We start from the raw sequence: 23097 nt of genomic DNA on the forward strand, positions 1-23097 counted from the left end.
GGAAAGGTAAACAGCAAGAAATCTGCAAGTTTCATATCAAGTTTAAGATACAGAAGTGATTCACTAGGTTTGGGGCGGCTTTAGTTCTTCTCTCCAGTGCTTTAGAAATTTGCAGTGACACCAAAATAAGAGAACTGTGTTGTGACCAGTGACATTGTTCCTGAATGCTACTCTCTGTATCTGAAAGCTCAGAAAAGCGATAGAAGTAACAACAGATAAAAAAAGCCCACTGGGGAACATTGCCAGTCGGTCTCTTTTCCCCTAAAAGTTAAATTATACCTCAAACTTTTTTCCTGGGGAAAAAAATTACTACACCTTTTTAATTTTTTTAGGCTGTTTTCACTCTCTAATTCCAAATACCAAGGCTGGCCGACCTGTGCCTAAACCACTCAGGAGGATCAGCTATGAAGCTCTCAATACAAGGAAGCTACATGACAGGAACTTTTTTTTAAACAAGATTGTAAGCATGCTTCTCATCAAAATCAACAATAAAGAAATGCCATCAAGTGATCTCTCCATTGAGAGAAATTATATATGATCTTTTTCAAGATTTCATCTAACCTTCCAAGTTAGTCTATACCAAAAGAACCAAGTAGTCAATAAATTTAGCAGCACCCCATAAAAAGGGCTTCATTTATTCTTAAATTCTGAGAGGAATTTAACATTCCTGAAAATTAAACACTAGCAGAGAAAGCGAGAACCAGGCATGGTGCAGGCAGCTGCAATTTTCTTAAGTCCCTATTTCCCCAATTATTTTGATCCTGGACTCCTCATCATTCCAAGTCATGTGGTGTTCTCTCAAATGAACGAGAACACTAACTGCATTTTTACCAAGACCCAAACATGTTCTCTCTCTCACCTTCGGAGAAATTGCTAAGGCAAAAAAGCCTCACTATTCCACCCAGCCACACATCTAGATTTATATTGAACTTCTTGCCATCAACTTTAAAAGATAAATCACAAGCAAATCTATATAAGAAGTGTCAAGTAGTACTGACTGTAGTAGCTTTAAGTGTTAAGCCAGGAAAGCCAAATCCAGTTCATCTACAGCAATTTGAGCCTAGTATAGTGGAAAGTCATTATTTCCAGGCAAGCGTTAGTACTAATGTTCCATTATATTGTCTTGCTGTAAAAATTCACTTAAAACAACAACAAAAAAAAAAAAAGAAAAAAATCACCTGATGACCAAAGTCAAAGCTAATCCTCACTAGCACAAGTCAAAAAGAAGTCAATCCTGAAATATCAGTAGATTTACAACAAGAAAGAAAAAAATCAGATATCAAGTAGTATAATAAGAAGCAATCTACCTGAAGCATCTGAGCCGGAACCAGATCTGACTGACCCATCTGTGAAGGATGCGGATTCAGAATCAGAATCACTGGCTTCACTTCGTGTGTCATAGTCATTTCCTTCCTTTTGATCTCTCTCATCTTGTTCGTATTCTTCTTCCTCCTCCTCCCCCTCTTCTTCTACCTCTTCATCCTCCTCCCCTTCATCATCTTCCTCTTCTTCCATTCCTTCCTCCTCATTTTCTGTGTTCCCTTGCTCAGAGGAACCACTGCTGCCAGTCTCATGTTCTGAGCCATATTCCTCAGAGTTCACCTCTTCTTTAGAAGAATGGCTGGATCTGCTCAGTCTTCTATCTACGTCGTGCCTAATTCTCTGATGTTCAAAGAGAAAATCAATCAGCAGTCATAGAACACATTGTCTGGACGCACAAAGTGCCTTAAGAAAAATGTGCCTTATAAAAGCCTCAAACAATTGTTTTAATTCTAAGGCTGCAATAACTTTTACTACCTCAGAACCATCTGGTGTGGAAGACTTTGCCCTTCTGTCAATATCTCTTTTCCTCATGCAAGTCTTTTCAAGTTGTCCTTTATATGGTTCCCTCGAGCTGCTGCTTGACATACGGGTCTTTCGATCATCTGGGCGCTTGTTTCTATCAGACCTCTGATATTCCTCATTCTTGTACTCCGACAGTGGCTTTCCTTTTGTACTCACCATTCTTTTATTATTGCTAACTGATGAGCTAGGCGGCTTTGGAATCATTTGCCTTGATGAATGCATAGAAGGCTTCTGTCTTTTGCTTTCAGCACTTTCCATCCTGTCACTTTTTCTTTTTGACCCTTAAATAAAGACCAATAGAGACCAAGTTTCAAAGTTATTTTACACATCAGATCAGCAGACTTTTTTACATTTGATATTTCTCCTTAAAATCAGCTTTACTGACTTGAAGTTTCAATTCCAAAGCACTCTTAAAAATAATTAACCTTTGAAGATTATAGCATTTTACAAACATTAAGTCCTTAACTTCCCAATCACAGTAATGTTTTCCATATTGAGAGACGGAGAAACTGATGCTGAAAGGTTAAGTGACAAGAGCAAGACCAAACAAAGTTACTAGCAGAGCTGGGACTGGAAAAGAGGACTTCCTTGTTCCTACTCTTGTATTCAGTTTACTAGACAAAAAAATAATTTGTAAGATATCAGCTATATCTGCAGAAAATCCAAATTCACTGTGATCTTCAGCTAAAGAGAAGTCCTACTTTATTATGTTTGTCCATAAGGTCAGAGATTACATTATAATGCAGTTGCACAAAAAATGTTTGGGATTCCATTACCCAGGTTATGAACATTGTGACCTTGCAGACTTTAATCACCCTGCCCTGTAAAATTTTGCTGTCTACTTTTTAGCAAGATATCTGAGTAGTAAAGCCACATACCCTTTTTCTCATTTTTATCTTGCTCACTATCAGGATTATACAGCTCATCATCTTGGTCTGGAGCATCAGTCAAAATGTCATCCAGAACATTCAGTTCACCATCTGAAAATAATATACATAAATTACAAATATTATCGACAATAATCCATTTTGAAGAAATTCTCTGAAAGTGTTTGTAACCAGCATTAGTTTTTATAATGTCATTAAATTTACAAATGCATTAACACATCAGTGAAACTTTACAGCTTTTCAATTTCCTCCTTAACTTTAGCTTCAAGTGTCAACCAAATTCAACCTGAGTGTGCTGCATCAACTGTATGAGGGTCAAAGTCCAGCTCACTTCTGTGATATGGTCTCTGCCAAAGAGAGGGATTATGGGACTTCAAGTCTCAACGTCATGGGAACTACACGCTGCCATCAAAGCAGCGAATAACAAAAATTCCAGACCAAAGAAAGCAGCAAAGGGAGATCAGGGAGATGACAGAACTTAATGACTCTGTCTAGGAGACGGGGAAAGGCAGGAGGGCTTATCTTGTCAAAGGAAAAGTGCTTAAGGGAAACACATGCAAAAGAAGCCTGGCAAGGAGCCAATGGCCTGTTTGAGAGCCCTACCTGAAGAGAAGTAAAACCCTGCAAGAGAAAGAAGTGTGTATTCAGATTCTGATGGTGCTCTGGTCATAATTTTGAACTCCATTAGCCAGGGGTCACAGACACCAGATGCTTCTCTACCAGGAATACAGCCTTTTGATCTGAAAGTTCTACAGGAACTAAGCAAGAAGGGAGGCTGTCTGAACAGAGTGAGACTAACAAAGTATTAAGGGGTCACTGGGAGCTGGGGTCAAGTTCCTAGCATGCAACTTTCTCTATCCCATAATTCACACTTATTTTAAAGAGAGATCCCACAAACCCACATGGCACTGTCCACCCCCTAACTGAAGGATGGAGTCTGCACAACTGGGTATAGTCTCACGAATGTTGCAAATACAGGATACATTATCCTCCAGTATTATCAGAAATGCAGGAAGAACCACAACAATGGGGAACACGATGATTTTTTCGAGGACGGACTGCTGATGGACATAGTGAAAAACAATTCAAGGCTGTTGGTGGCATTTGTGAAGCAGTTGCAGACAGCTGAGCACCAATTCTGGGCCCAAGAAATGAGCACTGACTGGTGGAATCACATCACAATGAAGGTTTGGGATGACTAGATGTAGTTGCAGAACTCTAGTATGCAAAAGGCCACATTCCTGGATCTGTGTGCAGAGCTCACCCCTCCAGTGGATGAACAACAAATGAGACAGTTCAGAAGCGAGTGATGATTGCATTATGAAAGCTTGCAACGCCTGACTGCTACTGGTGAGTGGGAAATCACTACAGAGTTGTAAAGTCCTCAGTGGGGGCCAGTTTTCATGCAAGTGTGTAGGGTCATTAATCATGTCCTGCTATGCAGGTCTGTGACTCTTCGCAATGTGCAGGACGTCACGGTTGAATTTGCAGCAATGGGGCTGTTGAACTGTGGTGGGACAAACAAACAGCATGCCTACCCCTATTTTGGCACCACCACCTTGCCACAGAGTACATCAACAGAAAGGATGCAAGTCTTGGTGGATCACCTGGGATGTTTCACTAATATAGGTGTGGGCTGGTCAGGGAAGGTGCATTGTGCTTGCAACTTTAAGAACATAGGATTGTTCAGAAAATTGCAAGCAGGGGCATTCTTTCCTGACTGGTGGATTACCACTGGTGACATTGAAATACCAGCCGTAATCCTGGGGGACCCAGCATATCACATGCTTCACTGGCTCCTGAAGCCACATACCAGCTACCTTGACAACACCAAAGAAAGATTCGGCTACCAGCTCAGCAGGTGCTGAATGACAGTTGTACTTTTGAAGGCACGTTGGTGTTATTTACTCACTGAGATCCAATCTTGTGAGAGAGATACCCCAACAGTGATAGCTGCCTGTTGTGTCCTGCATAATGTGTGTGAGACAAAGGGGGAAAAGCTGCTGCCAGGGTAGAGACAGGAGCAGCTGTCTGGTGAGTTTGAACTGCCAGACACAATGACTATTAGAGGAGCTCAATGAGGAGCTATGAAGGTGAGGGAGGCTTTGAAAGAGCACTTGAACAGTCTGCCATAGTAGTGTGATGTGACAGTGTGCTCTACGTAGCCCTGAAATTCTGGGGCCTGTTAAGAATTGTGTAGTGCTTGGTGTACACTTATACCTCTCCCATCCAATTATTCTGTTCTCCTCTACCTTTATACACTATTACACTTTCACTGAGACTATGAATTATGTTGTGCTCACTGTACATTTACACATGACTAGGGTGTTTTCTTGGACCAAAGAGATCTGTGGTGCTGTACACTTACAAGTATTGAGCGCTCTGAGTACTGCTATACATTCTGCAGAACATGAATGAATAAAGATGAGTATCTTCAAAAACAGAAATTAACTGACTAACAAAAGCAGTGAAAAAAGTGCTAAAAAGGATAATACAATACAAACTTTATATTTAGAATGGCAGCAAACAATTTTGTCCATTTCAGTGCAGAAATGCAGTCAATTTTAGTGAGACATACACCAACCAGTGCCTTGAATGCAACAGTAAGTGACGGAGACATCCCTGATGCCTGTCCTGCATCCGAAGGTATCTGGAAACACCTTGCCTCTTTCCCTCGATAGTACAAAGCTTTATGGAGGTCTTTGCCAGAAAGGACTAGATTTGCTGTACTCACTCATCATCAAGAAGATACTGAGTGCATTCTTGAAGGAAATGGTCTGGGGAAGGTTTTGAGGAAAGACCACAGAGTCCTACAAAATAATGCTGAGGTCTCCTGTGTTTGAGGCAATCAGAAGCCAAGCAGAATCAGAAGGGCCCTACTTTCCAAAACTAGCCTGTTTGCCTGTTTCAGAAGATTGTGAACTGCACAATAATCAGAGGTTTTGCTGCTTAGGGTTCAGGGGCTTGCAACTCTTCCATTTCTGAGGAAAAAGAAGCCACACATTCTGATTCTGTCCTTACCGGCCAGGTCTGAATCCAAACTCATTAGTATAAGCACTTGCCCTCTAGAGTAGGAGGAGTGGAAAAGGAAAATATAGTTTAGCTTTGCTATAGTATTTGAGACACCGTTTTGCGAAAGAAGCTCCCTACGTCACAGAGCAGGTCCTCAAGCTCTAGTTACCATGTATTAAAGCTGACAGAAGCAGACACTTGTCTCTGTAGGCACCTAAGCCCAAGGCTGATGTTCTTGCTGCTGTTACCAACAAATGACATGAGAGCCACACACCTGCTTGTGTAAGTGCTCATAAAATCTGTCAGAATTCTTTTTGCTTTTCCATAATGGTACACGCCCTCTTCCTGGACAAAGCTTGAGCTGAGCTTTGTCCAGAAAGAATAGGTAGTTTGCAACAAAATCTGTTGCCACTGTAGCCCAACAAAATATTTTTCCAGGGACATCTTAGCATCTTAATTCTCAGTCTAGGGAAGCCAAGCAGCAAGTCTCAAATCTTAGCCCCAGCCATAGCGTACTGCCATCAGGCTTGTGGTGAAGCAGCAGCATCCCCAAACAAGTTGTATTTTTGCTTACATCGCTTTAGCAATATCCACAGTGGAGTATCAGTGCTATCACAACTCCTTCACCAACTGGCTCAGAACTGGGTGCAGGGGTATTGCAAACTTAAAGGGTGAGTGTTCCACAGTTAGATCTTTCAGGAAACCCCCAGGGCTGGACAGGAACCAAATTAGAATTGGTGACTTTAGTCATTTATTGTAAAATGTGTGGAAAGGTTGATCTTCCAGGGAGGTTCCGTGACTTTTTCCTCTGTGGATATACATCTGGTTCTGAATCTCCAGTTTCCCGAACAGCCAAAGAGTACTACTTCTGTTCAACAGAGTTCCCCAACACACCAATTACATGGTGCTACCTCAATGTGTATGTGCATGAGGGATAGCCAGCACTGCCAAAGCAACTAGTGACACCAGCTACCCCAGTAACTACAAGTAGTAAGTACCACTGGAATCACCACTAGCTCAGGTTGCATTAAGACATGTTTCAGATACTCCTATGGCACCAAGATTTTATCCAGCCCTAGTACAGGGAACTGCTTTGAGAACAGATAAAAAGCACATAATCCAATCAAAGCAATCTACATAAGTCATAATCATCCAACAATAGCTCTAGCTATTGTCTCCTAGGATATGTAAGCTCCCCCAACCCATGCAACCCTGCTATTCAGACAGTGATTGCTGCAGGCCTTATATGTAGTAACTGGTAGGCAGAGAATGAGCAATAATGATTGTAAGTTGGGGTATAACCCCTTTGGTGTTTGACTAGGGATATGGCTACACAACATAATTATGTTGACCTAAGTTACACTGACATACAGCCACCACAATTATGAAGTTGCTTTTGCAGGTCCACACTACGTTCCATGTGTTGGTGATGCACGTCCTAACCAGGAGCACTTGGACCAATTTAACTGTCCGTGTAGGGCATTGTGTGATGGCTTCTGAAAGCCAGCAACATTCAACGTAAGCAACACAGTGACCACACTGACACTACGTCTACCTAAGCGCTACTGCTTCTCGAGTTATTAAGTCGGCATAGGAGAGAGTTACATTGGCGGAAGCAAGATTTCAGTGTAGAAACTTACAGATTTAGGTCGCTGTAAGCTGCCTTGTGTCAACCTAACTCTGTAAGGTAGACCAGTGCTAAGGCTTGTTTTTGACACATTCATATCTGTTATGCTCAACCAGTACACAATCCGGATTTCAGAGTGGTAGCCCTGTTAGTCTGCATCAGCAAGAACAACGAGGAGTCCTTGTGGCACCTTGGAGACGAACAAATTTATTTGTGCATAAGCTTTTGTGGGCTAAGAGCCATAAGGACTCCTAGTTGTTTTCACAATCCAGTTTAAATAGCTCCTCTCAGTGTTAATGGATCTTAATATACCACCCATAACAGCATGTCACCACCAGTGACATTATTACAGTATACACATGCATGACTTGCAGTTTAAAGACCTAGTTAAACTAACCCTTTTTTAAAAAATAATTCTGACATATATGTAACCAATTGTATATACCAGAGTATTAAAACTAGAAAAAAACCCATCAACATGTTTGCTTTTTGCTCAGCACTGAACAGTAAAAAATGAAATTTATCAATTTTCCTTTTCACTTATCATACATTTGCCGTAACATTTGGTTTCAAATGCTATGGGAAATTCATAAAAGCTTGCATTTACAATTCCTAAACCGAGGGAATATATTAACGTGGCAATGTAACTTTTTACATACTATATTAGCAAGTACACATGCACATGGCAGTAAGCATCATCAGAGCACTTGGAACTATCATATTGCAGCATTGGTTCCAAAATGCAGAGAAGCGGACAGACACGAGAGGAGATGGCACGACTGGAGACAAAGCTCACAATTCCCTTTTGATGTTTGAATGTGATGTATTAAGTAGTAATAACATGCACATACAGCTATGGACTCATCGTCATTACCATCACCTTGTATAGCCATGCTCATCCTTTGGGCAACACTAAGGAAGTTTGAGACAGAAAAGGCTGGTTTGAGTATGCAGCTAATTCTGCCAACCACAGACTGTTCCCTTTGGTATACTGCTTATAGGAAAACCCCACGAGTTACAAACAATTATGAACTGATCAGTCAACCACCTCATTTAGAACCAGAAATACACAATCAGGCAGCAGCAGAGACAAAAACAAACAAAACAGAACAAATATAGTAGAGTACTGTGTTAAGTACTCATGGAAAAATAAAGGGAAAATTTAAAAATAAAGATTTGATAAAGGAAACTGTTTCTGTGCTTGTTTCATCTAAATTAAGATAGTTCAAAGCAACATTTTTCTTCTGCATAGTAAAGTTTCAAAGCTGAACTAGTCACTGTTTAGTTGTAAATTACTGAAATAACCAAATTAATGTTTTGTTCAGCGTTATGAACATTTCAGAGTTATGAACAACCTCCATTCCCAAATTGTTCATAACTCTGAGGTTCTACTGTACTACTTTGGCTGAGTACAGTTTGAGATGTCCAACCTAAGCAATGTAATACTTTGGCCTAACTTTGGTGGTTGGGTTTAAGTGTGTGGGTGCTGTTAGTGGCCTGTGATATACAGGACATGAGACTAGATAAGGGATTCTCAAACAGGATCATGAGATTATTACCCAGAGGACATGAAACATCAGCCCCCATTATATTAAAAAACCCTGTTTTAATTTATAAGCGGCAGTGGTGGGGGTGTCGCATCAGAGGCTTGCTGTTTGAAAGAGGTCATCGCCTCTACAAGAAGTTTGAGAACCCCTGGACTAGATAATCTGGTGGTCTCAAACTCTATAGACTGTACTGAGGCCTCTACCTTTTCCCTGATATTTAGTCCATTTCCCCTCCCCCTTTCAGTAATTCCAGTCTATTACTCTGTGGGACTGCACATCACCTTGAGAAGAGCTACAAAATGTATAAATATAAGGAGTCACCTCTAAGTTGTTACATGAAGGGGCCTCACGGCAGCTGCAGCTCTTACCTTGGAATCTGTGCACACAGAAACCCCACTAGAGTCAAAGGGAGCCTTAAATAAGGGCATGCAGAGCACCTGCCCTGCCCCCCAAAGATATCACTCCATGATGGGGTAATCTGACATGCATACAATACAAATAAAGGTTAAAATAGTGGCTATTTCAACCCCAGGGCAGTAATACATTACAGGTCTGTCTCATCTTACGCTGGGGTTACGTTCCGCAGTCAGCACATAAAGTGAAAATCTCGTATAGTCAAAATTACATTGAGTGTAATGGTGGGCAGAATCGCCTGCACTACAGAAACAGCATTTAAATTGTTGTTTTCCTCCCTTTTTTTTTTCTTTCTTGTTTTTGCCGACCAAGTAAAGTTGAAATCGCGCATTTTAAATGCGCCTAAGATGCAACAGACCTGTAAACAAGTCTAATAGAGCAAATTATATATACAGCCCACCCAAGGGTTTCACACAGAAATCTACATCCAGGTCCTTCATCCCTGGAACACAGTTGACACTTCAGAAGAAAATTATGAACGATTTTTTTAATTAGTTAAATTTATTCTGGTAAAACCAAAATAAAAATCTCTACACACACAAACACCCCCACCGCAGGGCAGCTGACCCCCCTCTCCAAGCTAGTCCCATTGTATCCCCTACATCCCCCACAGGACAACTGAGCCCCTCAGGCAGTCCCTCCCCTTCCTCTCCGCCCCTCCGGACAGCCGACCCTCCCCCCCCCTCCGCCCAGCCGCCCCTTCCCCCGCAGCCACTCCCCCCACCCGCAGGCACGCGATCTCCTCGACCCCCCCCAAGGCAGTCCCCAACCTTCCGCCCCGCAGGGAGCGACCCTCCCCCCGCTGCATCCCCCACCGCTGGCAGCCGGCCTCCCACCTCATCACCCTTTCGTATGGGCTCCCCGCACGCAGGGCGCGAGGCTCCGGCCCCGCCGTTGCCGCTACCTTTCTCCTCGCGGCTGTTGCCGCGCCATCCCCGCGCCGCCGCCTCCCCTCAGGGGCCGGCCGCCTCGCGCTCTGCTCACAGCGCCGGCGAGGTGGGACGCTAGGGCGCGGGGCGGGGCGCTAGGGCGCGCTGCAGAGGCGGGCGCGGACAGAGACAGGGCTGCGGGGCTCGCTGCGGGCCGGGCCGGGCCGCGCCGCCGAACCTCTGACTAGAGAGCCCCTAAGATGGAGGCTGCTTCCTGCGCGAAACAATCCGCCTCCCACAATGCACCGCTCTGTTTACGCCTCTGGCGTCACAATGCGGACTGCGTGTGACCTCATCGCGTACAGGCCGCCCGGAAGGGCTCCAGGACATCAGGTGAGGCAGGGCCTAGCACGTGACTCTACAGGGTGCCCTCGGCCGCCGCCATCTTGCGCCGGGCTGGTGTGTCTGCCCCCCCCGCGCGGTGCCATTGGGTCCCGCGCTCCCCGCTGGGGGCGGTGCGGGGGCTGGGCCGGGGGCCGGAGAGTTGGGGCTGTTCGAGTCTCAGCGCAGAGGCGTTAGCGGCGCGGGCCGGCCTGGGCCAATCCCCAGGGGTCGCAGCCCCCACCCGCCACAGATGGTGTTTACCCCCCTCCCTTCCAAGGCCGAACGCCCGAGCTGCTCCCGGGGGCGCTGCGCGATGCCGGAGTTTGCAGACGTTGCTGTGCGGGTAGCGCCCGCTCCCCCCCGGAAATGGGCTGCAGAGATTTGGCCGCCACTAGGGGCTGGGAGGGGTCCCCTGGGGGGGGCTCTGCGGGCCTGGGACTCAGCGTCAGGCTGTTTCTCCTGGATCCTTGGGCTCTAGGGAGTAGAGTCTGTGAGTGTCGGGGGAGGGAGGGCACAGCTGGCCTCTGGTAGGGGAGGTGGACCGAGTGTCCGAGCTGGGGGGGCATGGCTGGGCTTTGGGGAGAAGGGGGTGTATCTGACCCCCCCCATGCCCCCCCTGGATGCTCTCTGGCAGGGTGGAGGGGGCAGAGAAGCAAGGAGTAGGTTGTTGAAGGGTTTTCTTTATCTCTCTGCTCCTGGGGGAATTTGTGTGTTTGTATCTGTTATTATAGACATATTTGCTGACAGGTATTTTGAAATAAATTACCAAAATGATCATGCCCGTTTCAATTATATAGGGTTGTTTTGACAAAATTTGCAGAATTTTAAAATATTGTGCGCAGACTTTGGTGCACAGGATTCCACTGTGTCAGCAGGTGAGGCTGGGTAGGTTGCATGGACAGACTTAGGCAGGTTGTTCCCCTCTTTGCATCCTTGAGGGACAGGTGAGAGAAGGAAACTGTAAGCTAAATAGCAAAACAGCTGTTTAGAAATAAAACTCCACTTCAGTTTGAATGCAAGGAAGACATAGAGGGGTTGTCAACCAACAAGTTACTGGAAAAGTTAGTTGGACACAGGAAGACCCACGGGAACCAGCAACCACCAGCATCCCTGAGTCTTTTGTGAGGGGGCTGACCCCCGCCCCCCCCCGTTCAAGTGCCAGTTAATTTAGATCAATTTAGAACAGGGCAGGCTGTTGCTCTGTTCTATTTACAGTGCCTATATTAAGTACGTTAACAGCAATTACCATTCAGGCTACCTTTGAGATCCAAAGATTGCCTGACAGGGGATTTTAGGGATTGATCTGAAGAGTCTGGGCATAGTTATAGATCTTTCAAACAGGCAGCTGATTGTAGGAGGCAAGGGGGAACAGAACTGTGTCATACCAGACTCCCACAGGATATCTGCTTTAAAGACCCCTGGAGAGCTTGTCATTTCTCAGTCAGAACCTTTGCAAGCAACAAACTGCAGTGCACACACATACATGCAAAGGTACGCATAGATGGACCTGATTTATGGCCACTGAAACAGTATAGGTACCCTGCAGAAGCTGCAGAGAGCTTAAAAGCAACAGTTGAGGCACCAGTGCAACAGAAGGTACTAGTTGAAGTGGAAAGCCCCTGCAACTAACCTATTTGGCTGGTGATGAAGGCTGACAAGAAGACATGGTATCTCACCATAGACTATAGGGAGTTTAACCGAGTAACCCCTCGTTTGGCCCCGTGGTGGCAAAATTTGATGACATCATGGGTGCCATTACTGCAGGTGCTAAATGCTTTTCAGTACTCGACTTGTGCAACGCCTTCTTTAGCATATCAGTACACCAAGAATCCCAGCACAAGTTTGCCTTCACTTTCGAGGGACATCAGTTGACTTTAACCTGCGTTCCCCAGGACCTACACATCGCCCCCAGTATATGTCACTGTTACGTCTCCGGAATGTGGAGAGGAATGCCGGATCAGAACCAGATATTGAGTTATGTGGATGATATCCTAATTGACACGGTGAATCATGAGAATCTGCAAATTCTTGGGATAGTTTTGGATAAAATCCATTCCACTGGCTTCCTAGTTAACCCAGCAAAAGCCCAGTTAATGCGGCCCATGGTAACATATTTGGGCATCCATTTATCTCCAAATGGAAAACAACCAGACAGAGAGTTGAACTAGTTTGTAAGCTCCCAGTACCTAGAGACATTGTGACATTACAGTCATTCTTAGGCCTCACAGGATTCTCCTGAGAACTTATAGAAGGTTATGCTGTCATCGCAAGACCCCTTTATAAATTACTCCAGAAAGGCCAAGAATGGAAGTGGGAGGTCATTCACCAGAAAGAGTTCCATAACTTGAAGCAAGCGTAAGCGAAGGCTCCGGCTTTAGCTTTCCCTAAGCCTGAGAGTCCCTTTCACTTGCAGCTGTCTACTGATGGAGATGGGATCAGTGCAGTACTCTTACAGGACCATGGCAGTGGACCACGCCCAGTTGCCTATAGATCAAGAGTCCTCACCCAGGTAGAACGAACATTCAGCCCCTGTGAAAAAAAGGGCCTGGCGCTGGTGTGGGCAATCAGCCACTGGGAATATTTAATAGGGCTAGCTTCAATCATCTTAAGAACATCACCCCCCCCCCCCCCATTAAATACATGGTGTCAGGAAAGATTAATGAAGGCGAGTGTCATCCCCTCGACTTGCTAACTGGACCTTAAGTTTGTCGAACCAAGACATCAAGGTACATAAGTGTCTCCAGCATCCTTCTATATGCACTATTGTCTGAAGGTCAGGACCACCAATGCCCATTACCACTGTTGACTCTAGTGGTCGAGTCTTGCTTTAAGGTGGAGACCAGCTTCCTGGAGATCAAGGAGATGAAATTAGCTGTTGTAGTTGGCAGTTGCTACCATCAAGATGGCCAGATACACGCCGGTTATGCTGCTCTACAGCCGACTTCAAAGAAGACATTGCAGGGAACAGTAAAACCATATTCGGCTCAGGCAGCCAAAATAGTGGCAGTTGTGGCTGTCTTCTATGAAGAAAAACAAGAAGAAAATATTTGCATTTGCTCTGACTCAAATTGGGTGATCTGAGCCTTAAGTGACTGGATGCCTGTATGGATTCAGAATCAAATGCGCTTGTCGGATGGAAAGCCCATAAAGTATGCTAACTACCTCCAACATGCCTGGAATCTGGCATCCGACAGGTTAGGACAAACTTACATGTGCAAGGTAAAAGCCCATTGTAAGGATCACACAGAGGTGTCCAAGTTCAACCCATCAAGTGGACCTTTTAGCAAAGGAAGCCACTTTGCTCAATGAGAGCCATCTTTGGAGACACACTCCATTACCTGTCTCTAAGATTCAGCTATCAAATCCTGATATAAATAACCAGTTTGATATCAAGCAGCTTCAGCAGCAAGATCAGCAGATCAAAGACTTGTTGGAAAAGAAAGAGTGCAGGTTCGGACTGCCTCTAGAGGTTGATTCAGATCAAGGTCCCCACTTTGTTGGCGAAATCATTCTAAGTGTTGTGTCACGCTTTGGGAGTAAAGCAACATTTGCATATCTCAGGCAACCCTGAAAGCTCTGGCTCAGTCGAGAGGGCTAACAGGACCCTAAAAGCTGCATTAAGGAAAGTCGTCTCCTTCCAGGGAAAAGACTAGGATATAAAGCTTCATCTTGTACTCATGGCTGTTAGGTCAATAATAGCATCTCATGGCTTTACTTCATTTGAGGCCATGATGGGACGACCCATGAGAACCCCAGAACATTAGTGGGTAGGGGGACAGCCCCCAGGGGATTACCTAGACTTAAAATAGATACTTACATGTCCCAGATATTATGTGACATTAGTGACATACAATGAGTGGCTGCCCAATTGAAATCCAATATTAAGGTCATGAACAGAAAGTTCGGACATGTAAAGGTTATGGAATGGGATGTAGGGGATAAGGTTCTTATTAATACTGCTCTGACAAGGGTCATGCTCTGAGCCCTAGATGGGTAGTCCCAGCTATGATTGTTAATAAGGCCAGCCCTAATGTATATCAAATAGAGATCCCCAATAAGAAGAAAAAACATATAAAATGGTTTCATTCTAGCCAACTAAAACCACGGAAAGGAGCTGAGCCATGTGTCTGAAATCATTAACAAGTATCGCTTCTATTTACCTGCATGGAAATCTCATCCATCAAACATTCTGGATGCTTATCTTTGTAATATATGTAAATACACCTGTTTACGTACAGCCTAATGAACATTATTTCTGTAACATTGAACTGACATGAAATGCGACAACTGGGTGGGCTACTCCAAAGTTTTTAATATCCTTGGAAGCTACTCATAGAATAAAGGGTGCTAATAAAACAGTCCCTGTAATGATTTATACTGTTCAGGATGAATGTCAGTGTGACCTAATTTGGATCATGGAAACTGAAAATATTGTAGGCAAAGTCACAGGTACAAAACCGATTTCTTGTAATATAGAAAGTAGTGAAACTGGTCCATTTGGGACAAGTCCTATTACTCTGGAATAGCTGTACTTGGAATATTACCCTATCAGCACAGCAATGCTTTGGGGGGCCAGTTACTTCTAGTTATTATCAATGGTGTATGTGTCTAATCTCCAATATTGAACCTTTCATAAGAGAGAGGTTGTCCCTATTCAAATTGTCTATTTGTGCTCAGTTTCATCAATCATCAATGTACATTAAGCTACATACCGCTGTACAGACTTTTGGAGTTTTGTGGATTGTATCAGCAACCCGTCCCAAGTTTGTAGTTCCTCTAGTGTTAAAAACAGTTTGTGTTTAGTGAAGAGCCAGGAGTGATTTTCGTGCTTGAGTGTACCAGTGTGCTTGAAACCAACATAACATTTAAGAATTCTGGAATCTGGTCATTGGTGGGTCCTTTTGGGTTACTTTAAACCATTGAGGTAACTATAGTACCACCTCCATATATTCATCATGTGGAACCTCTGGTCATCAATCAGAATCTTAAATGAGAGGTCAGATCTAACCCAGTATACTCCATTAAAAGAGTGGTTGTGGATGTGCAATCTCTAATTTCTGGCGTCATGTCTAACTGCACCCCATTTGTGGTGCCATGTGTCTCAGGCTGGGAATCTTGGCTCCTGAGTGTTAACCCAAGGTACAACAGGGTAAAAAGGGACCTTACTGCCCAGATTCTGGGAGGTGCGGGTGCAGGTTTAGGTGTTGTAAGCACCTTTGGAGTAGGGTCTTTAACAACAAAAATGGGGACATTGAGAGATGCTATCTTATGACCCAATCAAGCATTAACATCTGCCCTTGATAGAGTGATAGATTTGTCATATAATATCATTGATGTAATTTAGTCATGGTATGCTAAACAATTGGAAGACTGGCATCAGGTGGGAAAGGCATTTGAGGTATTAGAAAGCTCTTCTGCCTGGTCACATGCGTGTGTTCAAGCACAACTATGGTTACAGTCAATTGCGAGCAACATGTTAAGGTCTGGGCTCCAAGGAATTCTCCCAATAGAAATTAAAAATAAGATGATGGAGAGTGCCTCCCCTTTTGAGAAACAGTATTCTGCCAGGTGGGAACTTATTGATTTTTATTTTCTTCCCGGTACTCAGCAAATAACTGCTAGAGTCCTGACTATAACTAATGCCACTGTCCTCTGGGTGTACCCTTTACTTGCCCTGGGAATAATAGCTCCAGATTCGGTTATGTTACCTACTGATATTCCTAAATGGGTAACCCCTGTAGATATAAAGAATTATGCCATAGATGTAAGTTCTTGTCTATGGAGGCAATCAATAGGATACAATTGCCGGGCTGAAGTAACACCAGGTACACACATTTGTTTAAGCCCGAAGGAAGGCAGATGTCACTATGAGTTGCATCCACAACCGAGGGCTTGTTCACAGGTGGTAGTTGTCAATGATCATTGCAAATGTATAAGTAGTATATGTAAATATTTTATTGTTAATTATTATTATAATGTATCAAATCCTGTGCAACCTAATCTGTGTTTATGTTTTGTGTTAACCATTGGAGGGTGTGACATTATGTTTAAATCGGAGAAGTTGATGTCCCGTACCATAAGGGTTGCGTATCACTTATATAAACATTTAGAACCTATAAGTCTGGGTATCAGTGCTTCATTGCTGAAAGATCTTGCTAACCACCCTGATTTGGCGCAACAAATTAATAACGTGAAAACAAGGCAGGTCACCATGCTAACTGTCCATCACTCCACCAATCAAATTGGTGCGGTTTTAAATAGGGAGCTCAAGACAGCAGGGGTGGCTCACTGCTGGAATTCCTTTTTCTATGGTACGTCTGAGAATTGGCATTTCTTTGCACGTCCATTTTCTATTATATTGGGGGCGCAGTTAATTTTTTTTATCTCGTATATATGGTTGTGTACCTGGACCAAGGAAAAGTTAAGTAAGATTGAGCATAAGTTTAGATACACCAATATGCCTTAAGGATGTAGCAACTTCTGATTACGTAAATAGTTACATTTCATCGTCACCAAGGAGGGGATTGTAGAGGGAAAAATCCTAAGGCCATTTTGGATCCTCTAAAGGACAACTAGGCATCCATTTTTGTGAGCCCTTCTTGTTCCCTCCTTATTCTAGTTTGGCGCCTTTTTCCTGTTTAGGCAGGAAAAGACAGTGGCTGTCAATCATCTGATCTGCCTAGTGATCAAGAGTCTATATAAGACAGTGTTTAGATCCGATCGGGGCTGCCCATCTGAGTGGTAGAGTACAGAACAGGTAATTAAGGGTAAGCCATTCACCCCACAAGGGTTACTTGGAGAAGGGGATATACTTACTTACATGCATCTGATCCATCTTCTATGGAGTTCACTTACTGCATGCATGACGTCGCAGGTATTGGGGAACGGGAGGGATTTAACAGCTTACCTGAAGGAACGCTCGTCTGATCCTGTCTCAAGATCCTGCTTCCATCTAAGAGATCCAGTAGTCCTGTGGTGCTGTGCCACCCTAAGGAGAAGGAGACATCAGGAAGCCAAACTGCTAGATGTGGTATTGTGATCACTACTTGTCTGTATACGTAGTTCCCTGATTGTTACAGCCTGCCTCGTTTTATTATCTGCCTGGTTGCCCTCTGTTTTAACCTTGTTTGTTCAGGGAGTCCTTGCCACCACCACCCCCTTTAATAAAACTTGGTTGTAGCTTTGTTTGTTTGAATTTTATGTGGAGATACAAGCCCCCGGTGACAGATACGGGTAGGAGAGGAACCTGAGACCAAAAGATCTGAAGCACTTTTAATTTCTGCTCCTCTTTCAGTCAACACCAGGCCCTCCCCTGCAGAGCCCCACTACTCCTGCACCTGGACCACCCCAACGAGTCACCTGGCCCCCCCCCCCGCCGAGCTCTATCCCCCAACACACACCCAGACCCCTGTCCCCCACTGAGTTCCAACAACCTTCATCTGGACACACACCCCTGCAGAGTCCCATTACCGTTGCACCAAGAACACCCCAACAAACCCCTGTACATCCAGATACCCCCTGCAAGTGGGTCCCCCACTGAGCTGCCTGCACCCAGATTGCCCCACACAGAACCCTCTCAACCCACACCTGGATCCCCTCACACTGAGTCTCTTCACACTTGGATCCTGCCGGACTAAACTTGCCTGCTCACACCTGGTGTACCTGGCACAAAGGGGCAGACCTTTGGGTGTTTCTGGGGCAGGCCCAATCCTTGCAATGTGTCAGGATTGGGTGCGGCCTCACCGCTGAGTCTGTGTCCCAGAGGGAGCTGCAGAGTGATCTCCCACCTCTATGCAGCCCGTAGCCTGTGCTCCCCAATGCCATGCTGGAGTCTCCAAATTTATTTGACAAAATTTGCAGAATTTTAGAAAATTGTGGACAGAATTTTTATTTTTTTGGTACAGAATTATTATTTTTTTGGTGCAGAGTGCCCTTATGTGTAGCATTTGTAGCGTAGACCAATGGCTCTCAACCTTTCCAGACTACTATATCCCTTTCTGGAATCTGATTTGTCTTCCGTGCCCCCCAAGTTTCAACTCACTTAAAAACTATTTGCTTACAAAATCAAACATAAAAATATAAAGTGTCACAGCACACTATTGCTGAAAAATTGCTCACTTTTTCATTTTTATCATATAAATTACAAAATAAGTCAATTGGAATATAAATATTGTACTTACATTTCAGTGAATAGTATGTAGAACAGTATAAACAAGTCCTTGTCTATATACAACTTTAGTTTGTACTGACTTTGCTTGTGCTTTTTATGCAGCTTGTTGTAAAGCTAGGCAAGTATCTAGATGAGTTGGTGTACCCCCTGGAAGACCTCTGCATGCCCCCGGGGGTATACATACCCCTGGTTGAGAACCACTGGTGTAGACAAGCCGCATAATTCTTAAGTACCAACAACTTTTCCACAATTTTTATTGCTTCCTTTTGTCATGAATGTAACAACAGTGAAGAACACAACAGGCAATTCAGTCCAATTCCTCCCTCACATCTATAGCTAATAACAACACAGGACTTACAAAAGTGTTTCATTGACTTTGGGCTTGTCTGTATGAACACTTAGTTCTCAGCCAGGTTGGTATAAATCGACCCCACACTAGCCTGCCTCACATTAAGTATCTATGTGGACCCTGCTGCTACGCACTGAAAGTATCCTTGTGCAATCTGATATACTCCTGATCCAAAGTGGGGTAGGAATAGGATCAAAGTGCACTATGAAACATCTAATGTGTGGCAGCAGGGCAGTGGTGCAAGCAGAAATCATTTATTGTGGATACTGCACTCATGACATAGACACAAGGTGGGGCACGTGACCTTCCCATGTGACTTCTCCCCATCCCACCCCCAGTTTGCTCTCCCCCTCCCCTCTGATGCCCCCTTTTGTATATAAAACATCAACATGCTTAACTACTCACTTCCCCCCCATATGTAGTATTCAGTCTGTTTACATGGAATATGGGAGTTGGGTGAGGAGCCATTTCAACATATGTAGGACTTATTAAAAGACCATTTTTAAGTAGAACTGTATCCTAAACTGCTTTATGGTATTATACCCAAACATTGCATTTCAATGGGGGGAGTCAACTTCCTTTATAGCAGTGGTTCCCAAACTGGGATTCGTGAACCCCTGGGGGTTCATCAAATGTTACGGGGGTTCTCGGGAAAAAATTCCCTAATAGCAGACAGAACTGTCCATAGGGACCCTGGGCAGCATGGGCCGGGAGCCTGGAGCTTTGGGGACTTCCAAGAGCTAAGCAAATCAAAGCAAACATCTCTGTCACGCTGAGGAGATTTCAACTTCAAAACTCCTTTTACGGAATAGAAAGGGAGGTGGATATTTTTTGCTGTTTTAAAATTAAATAGGTTGCTACTGTTTTTAAATTATTATGAAGAACAAGTTTAAGCTTTGTTGTAATATGCATTGTTTATCTGGACTGCTCAAGACCTGAATACTTGTGTAGGAGGAACTCTTTGAGTTGGCTTCTTAAATACCTTCATGCTATTTCACATCAGATACTCCTTGATAAAACATAGGAGCAGAGGCGCCAGTATGTGGGGGTGATGAGGATCACATGCTGCCCCCACATCAACGCGTCTCCCCATGGGTCCCTGCCCTTTTTTTTCCAGTGGCCCCCGTGAACCCCCCCACTTTTCTGGCAGTGCCCCCAGGCCCCAGGGTGTGTGGGGGCTTTGCCCCTTCATCTCTTTTTTCTACCGGCACCTCTGATAGGAGCCTTGTCTTATAACAGGCTGAATCAAAAGTGATACAAGCTACAGAAGTGAGATCTTTGAAGAGTGTTGCCATTTTCATAATGTAATAAAAATACTGTAATGATAAATAATAATTAATAAATAGTGTGTAATAAGCATGTCATAAAAATTTTATATGTCCAAGATCAATGCTTTTAATTTATGCTGAGGTAAGGAGAAAATCCATGGAAATATTCATTTTTAGGAGGTGGTTCATGAGACCTGACATTTTAGTGAAAGGGATTCGCGAGTTGTTAAAGTTTGGGAACCACTGTTTTATAGGAACAGATTGCTGAAACTCTTACCAGTCCACAAAAGTGATCCATAGTCATGCAAATAGTCCCATTGTCTTCAACAGGATTGATCAAATGATTAAGGGTTTACAGGATTAGGTTCCAAGTTTGTAAATCATTCTGGATGAAACTACAATGCCTGAGCTGTCAAATGAGAAGGAGTGTCATTCGAATAAAGGTGGGCAGATGTGTAAAAAGTCTTAGCTCCGTGGTTAAGATGAGGAACATAGTTTCAGCAAAGTTCGTCGCAGATTCCTGAGGCAGCTGGTTTAAGGCCATCGGTGTCCAGGTATTATAATCTTCACTTATAGTTCTCTCAGCCATAAAGCTGAAAAATGAGGCACTTTTTTCCTTTGTTTCGGTGCTCCAGTTCCAGTTAACAAGATGCATGTTAGACTAGTTTGTCTGCAAAGAATTCTATGTACCCTAGGGACAACACCTGATTCCTGTCAGCAGGGGCAGCTCCAGGCCCCAGCACGCCAATCGTGTGCTTGGGGTGGCATGCTGCGGGGGGCACTCTGCCGGTTGCCGGGAGGGCAGTGTCCCGCGGCTCCGGTGGACCTCCCGCAGGCTGCACTGAAGCCATGGGACCAGCGGACCCTCCGCAGGCACACCTGCGGGAGGTCCATCGGAACTGTGGGACCGGCGACTGGCAGAGTGCCCCCCGTGGCATGCCGCTGTGCTTGGGGCGGCGAAATGTTTAGAGCCACCCCTGCCTGTCAGGCTGCAGAACTCGCATCAGAATCCAAATGCACCTCTGGTCAGTGCAAGCAGAGGCATTCCTCTAATGCAGTGGTCCCCAACAGCGGCGCCTGCCAGGGCATTTATATGCACCTGCCTAGTGCCCAGCAGGGGAGAGAAGTCAGGGCCCTGTGCCTGCCGGGGACAGAGAAGTCTGGGGCCTGGAGGCTGCGGGCGCCGGTGTTCTCTGTCCCTGGTAGGCGCGGGGCCGTGGCTTCTCTCCAGCTTCTCCGGGGCTGCAGGCTGTGGGCGCCTGCATTCTTGGTCCCCGGCAGGCGCAGGGCCATGGCTTAAGCCGGAGAGAAACTATGGCCCCACGTCTGCCGGGAACAGAGAACTCTGGGGCTGCAGGCTTTATTCTATGTTAAAGTAAGAATAATAAATATATTTGGACCAGCAGTTCAACAATGTTTTACTTTTTTAAAATAAAAAGGATGAAAACTGTTTATGATATTTATTTTGTAAAAACTCCTTAATTTTTCTTACAGGTAGATAAAAAAAGAGCAAATTCACATGATAAGGTGAAAGAGTAATTGCTGAATAATTTAATTAATATCTTTTACACGTAAAATTACCCTTTTTATCTTATGGATTCATATATTATGTAATATTAAATATGATTTTTTTGTATTATTTAATGTACAAATACAAAATAAGCCTTGAAAAATTGTTGGCGCCCACCACACTCTTCTGAAAACATGAATGTGATACTGGCCACAGAAAGGTTGGGGACCACTGCTCTAATGATTTGGACTTGATGTGATGCGGTATGGATGTCAGAGCAATGGGGAGAAACGGAATCAAAAACACTGCACCTTAATCATTTTTGTTGCCCTTCTCTGCACCGTTTCCATTTCTAATATATCTTTTTTGAGATGGAGTGACCAGAACTGCATGCAGTTTCAAGGTGAGGGTGTACCATAGATTTATAAAGTGACATGATATTTACTGTGTTATCTATCCCTTTCCTAATACATTGTTAGCTTTTTTGACTGCCACTGTACATTGAGCCAATGTTTTCAGAGAACTATCCACAGTGATTCTCCAGGAGCTCTTTGGTGAGTCATAATAGCTAATTTAGACTTCATTATTTTGTATGTATAATTGGGATTAGGTTTTCCAATATGTGTTGTTTTGCATTTATCAACATTTAATTTCCATTTTGTCACCCAGCTTTGTGAGATCCCAGTGTTACTCTTCGCAGTCTGCTTTGGTAATTTTGTATCATCTGCAAACTTTACCACCTCACTGTCTACACTTTTTTCCAGACCATTTATGAATATGTTGAACTACCCTGGTCTCAGTACAGACCCTTGCAGCAGGGCCGCCCAGAGGATTCGGGGGGCCTGGGGTCTTTGGCAGCGGGGGGCTCCTGCTGCTGAATTGCCATCGAAGACCCGCCCTGGGACCCGCTGCCGAAGTGCCAGAAGGACCCCCTGGCCGCGAGTCTTCGGGGCACATCGGTGGCAGGTCCCGGAGCAGAAGGACCCCCCCTTGCCGAACTGCTGACGACAACCCGGAGTGGAAGAAGCTCCAGGGGCCCGGGGCCCGCGAAAGTTTTCCGGGGCCCCCGAATCGAGTGAAGGACCCTGCTCCAGGGGCCCCGAAAAACTCTTCTGGGGTCCCCTGCAGGGCCTGGGGCAAATTGCTCCTCTTGCCCCCCTTCTGGGTGACCCCGCCCTGCAGGAACCACCCTATTTATCTTTTTCCATTCTGAAA

The 23097-nt window shown here is 44.5% G+C and overlaps 1 protein-coding gene across 2 annotated transcripts in view; it reads right to left on the reverse strand.

The window, feature by feature from the left end:
• YTHDC1 (YTH N6-methyladenosine RNA binding protein C1) overlaps positions 1-2825 on the reverse strand; it is a 32996-nt gene extending 30171 nt beyond the window's left edge. For both annotated transcript variants that reach the window (XM_032789236.2, XM_032789234.2), the window contains exons 1-3: positions 2724-2825; positions 1798-2126; positions 1308-1662 (exon numbers count right to left, since the gene is read on the reverse strand). In XM_032789236.2, the coding sequence (XP_032645127.1) occupies positions 1308-1662; positions 1798-2103 (661 nt within the window). In that variant the 5' untranslated portion in view covers positions 2104-2126; positions 2724-2825. The remainder of the gene's footprint in view (positions 1-1307; positions 1663-1797; positions 2127-2723) is intronic.
• Between the last annotated feature and the right edge of the window lie 20272 nt (positions 2826-23097).

This window comes from Chelonoidis abingdonii, chromosome 5 (genome assembly GCF_003597395.2).
Source record: "Chelonoidis abingdonii isolate Lonesome George chromosome 5, CheloAbing_2.0, whole genome shotgun sequence".
NCBI lineage: Eukaryota > Metazoa > Chordata > Testudines > Testudinidae > Chelonoidis > Chelonoidis abingdonii.